Source organism: Emiliania huxleyi (assembly GCF_000372725.1).
Source record: "Emiliania huxleyi CCMP1516 unplaced genomic scaffold EMIHUscaffold_770, whole genome shotgun sequence".
NCBI classification, from domain to species: domain Eukaryota; phylum Haptophyta; order Isochrysidales; family Noelaerhabdaceae; genus Emiliania; species Emiliania huxleyi.
In genome coordinates, this window is record NW_005196239.1 from 10,301 (window position 1) to 16,658 (window position 6,358).

Sequence of the window (6,358 nt, forward strand, 5' to 3'; positions counted from 1 at the left end):
AAAAGAAAAAAAGGAGGAAAAGGGGAAAAAGAAAAGGAGGGAGGAAAAAAGAAAAAGAAAAAGGGAAAAGTGGAGGGAAAAAAGAGGGGAAAAGGAGGGGGCGAAAGAGATACAAGTAGGGAGAAATAATGTTAAGAAGAGCGGAGGGCAAAAAAAAATAACTTGCCCTTGAGGCAGTCGGTGATTTTGCCCTGCCCGATGATGTACAGCGCGAACGAATCCGCCGCCTTCTCAAACTCCTCCGCCGACTGCGCCTTCTCGATCGCCTTGACGTATGGCTGCAACAGCGCCGTCTCCTTCTTGATCAGATCCTCGCGCGCCTTGCGCTTCTTCTCGGCCTCGGCAAAGTCAGCCGTGGCCTACGACGGTCGTGATAGCTCAGGCGCCTCGCCCAGGCGCGTCCTGCGCCGCGAGAGAGTGGCGGCGCACCACAGGTATCTCGTCGTAGGCGACGGCAGCCGAGGTCGCTAGTTTGCTCGCGAGAATGGAGCTCGCGCCGGCGAGCACCGCCCGACGGCCGGCGCCCGGGACCGACGGCGTCAGTGCGGGAGCGGAGAGAAGCAGGGTAGCGGCCAGCATATGTGCACTGTTGCTCGCGCAGAGAGGTCGGGGAAGGTCCGATGCGAAGAAAGAATTTTCAGAAGGGCCGGGGGGGAGGGGAAACGGACGAAACTGCCTGGGTTGTCCGTTTTCTTTCTTTCTTTTACACTGCGCATGTGCGAAGAAACGCGATAAGAATGAAGACTTACTAGATCTAGGCAGTGCGTCGCCCATCTCTCCCTGGAGAGAGAGAGAGATTTTTAGCAATACCAAACAAATCTAACACTCACACGTCATTTGGGGCCTGGAGCCCTGTTCACGCGCGCGCGAGACGTGCAGACAGGGTTGCCAGGTGAGAGCGAATGGCGCGGTTCACGCCTCGCACAACAGAGAGAGAGATGCGCTCTGCATGGTGGGACATAAAAGAGAGCGAGTACTTGGGCGAGTAGGCCGTGCGGTCGTTGACTGCTCTATTTATTTATATAGATCTAGGCACGGGACTGGCGCGCACTGGCACTAACACGACCCGCTGGGCGAAAGGAGCTCGCAGACCGTTGCAGCCTCACGATGTCGTTGAGCGGAGCGAGTGCGAGCGCGGCGGCCAAGCAGCGGCACCAGGAGCAGCGGCGAGCTGACACGAGCGCGCTCGCTGATGCGGCGAGGGGGCAGAGGCAGATGCCCGAGCTGCCGCCGTACGTGCCAGAATTTGACCTCGCGTTCATGTCTCAGATGCTGGGCGTTGGAGCCGTCCGGTCGGAGCCAGAAGACCCAGCCACTGGCGACGACGAGACGATCATGCAGGAGGCCGCCGTCGACGTTGCCCTCCAGCTTTTGACGGATGGCGAGGGGCTGCAGGCGCTGCTCGCATCTGATGAACCGAGCGCAGATAGGGTTGCGCTGGAGGGTGCCGACAACGCGCTTGCAAACTCGCGTGCGAGGGTGGATCAGCTTTACGAACTGGTCAGGGCGAGCGAGGGAGGAGCGGCGGTGCGCCGCATGGGTGACATCGTCAGATCCGTGTTGACATCGTCAGATCGGTGTTTTTCTCGTTGTTTTGTCGCTCGCTCCGCTCGCCACCTCACGCTCCGTAGTCCGGCCATGGCCAGTACCCCGCGTCTCAGTGAGACGCGGGGTACCATCCAACTCCGGTCGACGGGCTCGAATGCGCTCAGCCTCAGGAGGGACAAAACCGCGCGAATTCTGCACGCCTCGCTGCACCGCTGGCTTGACTGAATCAGGCAGCAGCAGGCTGCTGCTGCTGCCACAGCAGCAGTCTGCTGCGGCCCTAATACGCAAGTTAATGACTAGCAGCACTGCCGGGGGCATACGAGCCGCCAGAGCCGGTGTGCGGCTGTGCACTGCCACCTGCCCGCGGCTACGCACAATGTGCGCTCGCATTGGATGAGCCCTGCTGATGGACCTGCATCGGCTAGCTGCACGAGAGCAATGCCGCAGGCAGTGGCCGTGGCATACACTGCGAGCACACTTGGTGCAGCTGCGAGGTGCAGCAAGAGCACGTCGTTCCTGCCTCTGATGCCACTCTCGCGGCTTGCAGCGCGTCACTCGCGCATGCTCTCCAGGAGCTATGGCGGGCGCGTGTGTGGGGCTGTAGCCTGTGTTTGGCCGGTTCTGACCCGTTTACTATCAGTATCATGTCCGGGCCACAAAAACCGCACACGGGTAGCGGCTCAGGGGCCCAGTAAGTCGCGGAATCGCCAAATGTCACAACCTGCGCCACCCAGGGCTGGACCCAGGGTTCGTGATTTCACATGGAAACAGCGAATCGGTTTCACTTTCACTTTCACTTCACATTTCATGTGAAACGAAATTTCACTTTTTCGAGCGAGTGTGAAGAGTCGTGTGAACGTGATGACGGATGCTCCCACCGAGTTCCGACACTCTGACACTCACTTGCACAGGTGTCTTGGCTCCCAAGCAGCAGCCAAGATGAAGGAGGCTGGAGATATTGGTCTCGCTGAGCTGATGTGTACACTAGACCTATATGAATCTCATGGCATGCTGTGGGCGAATACGGTGCTGATGGTGGGATGAACTCTCTCAGCAGTCGAGAGTCGACTCTCGACGCATCGGGAGGGCGGCCGCGGCGGTGTAGGGGCGGCGGCGAGCTCCCGGTTGCAAATACTCGCCTTACAGTCCAAGATGGCGGCTCGCGCCCCCATCCGCGCACCAGCGTGCCACTCTAGTCCCGCCTGCCGCCCAGATACCGAGGGCGGGGCGCACTCTTCGACTTGGGCTATTATTTGCCACCGGGAGGGCGGCGGCGGCGGTGTAGGGGCGGCGGCGAGCTCCCGGTTGCAAATACTCGCCTCACAGTCCAAGATGGCGGCTCGCGCCCCCATCCGTGCACCGGCGTGCCACTCTAGCCCCGCCTGCCGCCCAGATACCGAGGGCGGGGCGCACTCTTCGACTTGGGCTATTATTTGCCACCGGGAGGGCGGCGGCGGCGGTGTAGGGGCGGCGGCGAGCTCCCGGTTGCAAATACTCGCCTCACAGTCCAAGATGGCGGCTCGCGCCCCCATCCGTGCACCAGTGTGCCACTCTAGTCCCGCCTGCCGCCCAGATACCGAGGGCGGGGCGCACTCTTCGACTTGGGCTATTATTTGCCACCGGGAGGGCGGCGGCGGCGGTGTAGGGGCGGCGGTGAGCTCCCGGTTGCAAATACTCGCCTCACAGTCCAAGATGGCGGCTCGCGCCCCCATCCGTGCACCAGCGTGCCACTCTAGTCCCGCCTGCCGCCCAGATACCGAGGGCGGGGCGCACTCTTCGACTTGGGCTATTATTTGCCACCGGGAGGGCGGCGGCGGCGGTGTAGGGGCGGCGGCGAGCTCCCGGTTGCAAATACTCGCCTCACAGTCCAAGATGGCGGCTCGCGCCCCCATCCGTGCACCAGCGTGCCACTCTAGTCCCGCCTGCCGCCCAGATACCGAGGGCGGGGCGCACTCTTCGACTTGGGCTATTATTTGCCACCGGGAGGGCGGCGGCGGCAGTGTAGGGGCGGCGGCGAGCTCCCGGTTGCAAATACTCGCCTCACAGTCCAAGATGGCGGCTCGCGCCCCCATCCGTGCACCAGCGTGCCACTCTAGTCCCGCCTGCCGCCCAGATACCGAGGGCGGGGCGCACTCTTCGACTTGGGCCATTATTTGCCACCGGGAGGGCGGCGGCGGCGGTGTAGGGGCGGCGGCGAGCTCCCGGTTGCAAATACTCGCCTCACAGTCCAAGATGGCGGCTCGCGCCCCCAAGCATCCATGCTCTGATGTGTCGCTTGGGTCGCCTCTGCTGCTGTGTCTCTGTCTTAGCCAGATATCGAGAGCGCGCGACGACAACCAACCCCTTACCCTAATCCTAACCCTAACCCTAACCCTAACCCTAACCCTAGCCCGAAGAACCCAAAGCATTCACCGAGAGCTCGTGTCGACGGACCGCTGATTCCTCCATTTGGTTTCGGCCCAAACCGGACCATTCTCTTAGGAGCTGCACAACGGCTTGAACGCTCTCTGACCCTAACGCCTAACCCTAACCCACACCCTAACCCTAACCCTAACCCTAATCCTAACGACACGGTGCTTCTTAAGAGGTCGTGCGCGTCGCTGCCGACGCATCTCGCGTGTATGGTGTATTTGCAGTGTATTTCGGCGGGGGCGCGCATTAAAAGAACATTGAGGCAACACTCACGTCCTCGAGCGCCCGAGGACACGAACCAAGCTGCACCTCCTCTCGCTAGAGTTATTGTGGGCTCTTTCCTTTCTACACTTCCTTGCTTTCACCGCGTTTTGATGCAGTGAGGGCGGGCCCCTGCTCTTTGAGCCTTGGGGACGACCACGGCCTTGACCACGGCCTCGCTGCAGGGAAGCAGGAACGCGCGGCATTGGTGGCACAGAGATCCCTACCGGTGCCGGCAGTGGTAGGCACACCGCCGCTCTCTCCGCTGTGCCGCCTCCGCCGCTGCCGCCTCGACTGCTGCCGCCTCCGCCGCTGCCGCCTCGGAGATGCCAGAGCCTTCGAAAAAGTAGTCGAACTTGTGAAATTTTCAGTGAAACGGGGGCGGCCGAAACGTTTCATGTGAAATTCACATGAATTCACATGTGAAAGTGAAAGTGTGAAAATTCACTCACGAACCCTGGCTGGACCTAGTCTACATACTTCTCTCTCTTTCCCCTCATGGTGCGGTATTTTCTTTTATATTTAGCCAATTAATGAACGAATCACAGCTTTCGCACCCCGCCACCGACACAGCTGTCAACACCCCCCTCGCCGCTCCTGCGCCTCGCCGGCAGCGCCCCTCCCCTTTTAAGCCCTAACTCCCCGCCTCTCGCCCACCGCGCCCTCTCCGTGCGCCTCTCTACACCAGGTTGGCTCCGTCCCGTCCTAACGCCACCGGCTTCCGACGTCGGCCGAACGTCAGAAGGCCGAGACCGACCAGGACGGCGCCGAGTAAGCCAACGGTCTTGGCGTCGGCGGGGCGACCTGCGGCCGTCCCGCCCTCTAGCTCCGCTAGCAGGGCCTCGGGGAGCACCCGAGCCGGCGGGTATGCCTTCACCACGTCAGCGCAGGGCAAGGCATCGAGGCCCTCCTTGCCAACCGCCATGGCAGTCTGCGCCTGCTTCCACATGCCCCAGGCACCAATCAGAGGGCACGCCGCGGGCACCAGCGCGCATGCCCCGGAGGACACGCCGCCCGCCATTGCCGCCTTTGCAGCTTGATCGCCGTAGCACTTGGCCAGGAACCTATGCGCAGGGGCACGGGCGTGAAAGGCGCTCCGCCCCACGGTGCCACGCTTGAACCGCGATGCCCACTCACTCGGCCCACTCCGTCTGGTTGGCGGTGAAGTTGACTCCCGGCATCACCTGGACCATGTCTACCGCCGCGCCTGTCGCCGCGCCGGCTATGTCCCCTACTTGACCCCCCGCTGCGTCTGCCGCGCCCGCCACACCGCCAGCCACGCCCTGGGCATTGCTAACGGCGCCACCGATGAAGCCGGCCGTCATATTCACCAAGTTATCTGGTATCCAACCCCTCTCCTCGGCGATGGCGTCATGGTTCTTCTCGTAAATCTTTTTCATGTGTGTTGTCATTTTATCGTAGGTGGCCGTGATGTTGTCAAAGTCCAACTTGTTGAAAGTTTGCAGCATCTCATCCAAACTGATATTCTTCAAATGCTTGTCTACGTGCTCTTTGATCTTGGTGCTGATCTTGGTGTGCGCTTGTTGGACGAGCTGGCCGAGACCGACGAGCCACTCGGGCCCGTCGGAGCCAGCTTCGGAGCCATCTTTGGCGCCTTCTCCGAACGGGCCAAAAAAGGCATCCGCAGGCGCGCAGCAGCAAAGAAGGCCCACAAGGCAGACGCGAGCGCGCATTGTAGGGCGCGATGGACAATCGTAAAAGCATTTAAACAAAAGAATCTTTATCGTAAAAGCAACAACTTCACTCTTGGGTTTCATGCCGTCGTCCCTGGGCAGGGGCCCACCCCGCACACAGCGGGTCCCCAAGGGTGAAAGCAGGTAAAATGCAATCGAATCTGCCCGAGTGGTCAAGTAAAACTTTGCCTTTCGTAAAAGTTGCCCGAGTGGTCTGTGGGGAAAAAACGAAAATCGAGACGGACTTCTTGAACGGCCGGGCAACATGTCTTCCTTACTATTATTAATTGATGCTTTTTGCACGGCTGAGCCCCCCCCCCCCCTAGGGCGACGGCCACTCATTGTCCGAGGAGGGAGCCAACTCGCGGAAACGCTCTTCCGCCTTGTCACAGGGTGGACGTTCACCTCTTCGGAGGCGCGTGGACACACCTCCTCCCAGGGAA

At 61.0% G+C, this 6,358-nt stretch overlaps 1 protein-coding gene across 1 annotated transcript; it reads left to right on the top strand.

Moving 5' to 3' along the window:
* Window positions 1-1,107: 1,107 nt before the first annotated feature.
* Window positions 1,108-1,773, top strand: EMIHUDRAFT_249366 (hypothetical protein; the record flags this gene model as incomplete). Its single annotated transcript, XM_005760205.1, has 2 exons — window positions 1,108-1,577; window positions 1,662-1,773. The coding sequence occupies 2 exons, from the start codon at window positions 1,108-1,110 to the stop codon at window positions 1,771-1,773; spliced, it is 582 nt and encodes a 193-aa protein (XP_005760262.1).
* Window positions 1,774-6,358: the final 4,585 nt, after the last annotated feature.